Below are 1,231 nucleotides of genomic sequence, written 5' to 3'. Positions count from 1 at the left end.
TGGGAGGTCAAGAGGTCAGCCAGGCCAGGCCCAAACCCCAGCCTGATTGCTCCCCTCCTCCACAGTGGCGGACTTGCTGTACTGGAAGGACACGAAGACATCAGGAGTGGTCTTCACAGGCCTCATGGTCTCCCTGTTGTGCCTCCTGCACTTTAGCATCGTGTCCGTGGCCGCCCATGTGGCCCTGTTGCTGCTCTGTGGCACCATCTCTCTCAGGGTTTACCGAAAAGTGCTGCAGGCCGTGCACCGGGGGGACGGTGCCAACCCCTTCCAGTGAGAACCCCCAGCCCTGACCCTGACTCTCCAGACCCCAGTGCTGACCCTAAGTCATGACCTATGACCTCAGTTCAGGCACCAAGTTCTCACCCTGGTCCTGACCCCATCCTATTCCTCTTTCTGACTCCAACCTGGCCCTGCCCCTGACTAAACCATGCTCTGAGCTGTCAATTGCAGCCCTAACCTGTAATCCTAATCTCTTAGCCTTAACCCTTGATCCCATCTCCTGACCCTAACCCTGACCTTGACCTTAGCCCTCTACACCTGGCCTTCCTCCAAACCCCATTTCTTGCCCTTGTCCCAGCCACACCTCTCAGCCTGAGCCCCACCCACCCATTGAGTCACCTCACACCCCTTTGTCCTCTCAGGGCCTATCTGGACGTGGACCTGACCCTGACTCGGGAGCAGATAGAACGTTTGTCCCAGCAGATTGCCTCCAAAGTGGTCTCTGCGGCCACCCAGCTGCGGCATTTCTTCCTGGTAGAAGACCTCGTGGACTCCCTCAAGGTGCCCAAAGCCCCCCTTCTCTCCTGGGTTCCCAACCATTCACCTTCCTGCCCCTGGGGGGTAAGAGGGCCATTTCTGGGTAAGTTCAGAGCCTGGGGAGTGCCTTATAAGCTCTGCTGACCCTGACCCTGACCCTCACCCCCAGCTCGCCCTTCTCTTCTACATCTTGACCTTCGTGGGTGCCGTCTTCAATGGTTTGACTCTTCTCATTCTGGGTGAGCTGGGAAGGCTGTGGGGGGCTGGGTGAGGACGTGGGTCATTGAGGGGAACAGGGACCCAGATGGAATTGTTAATCTCTTGTGAGAACCCTGACCCCCCATCTCTGTGCCCACAGGAGTGATTGGCTTATTCACCGTCCCCCTGCTGTACCGACAGCATCAGGTGAGTGTGACAGGCCCTCTTTCAGGCCCTCGGTTGGCAGTTCCCCAGCCAAATATGGCTGGTCTGG

The 1,231-nt window shown here is 57.9% G+C and overlaps 1 protein-coding gene across 1 annotated transcript; it reads left to right on the top strand.

Annotated features, from left to right (window-relative positions):
- Window positions 1–59: 59 nt before the first annotated feature.
- On the top strand, window positions 60–1,225 carry LOC102257227 (reticulon-2-like; the record flags this gene model as incomplete). The annotated part of the gene is made up of 4 exons (XM_005852940.2): window positions 60–273; window positions 645–783; window positions 929–998; window positions 1,118–1,225. Coding segments are annotated over exons 1-4 (466 nt in total), but the record flags the coding sequence as incomplete, so codon positions are not given.
- Between the last annotated feature and the right edge of the window lie 6 nt (window positions 1,226–1,231).

Source organism: Myotis brandtii, unplaced genomic scaffold (genome assembly GCF_000412655.1).
Source record: "Myotis brandtii unplaced genomic scaffold, ASM41265v1 C42257948, whole genome shotgun sequence".
NCBI lineage: Eukaryota > Metazoa > Chordata > Mammalia > Chiroptera > Vespertilionidae > Myotis > Myotis brandtii.
The sequence above is the reverse complement of the archived record's forward strand: the minus strand, read 5'-3'. Positions and strand labels throughout refer to the sequence as shown.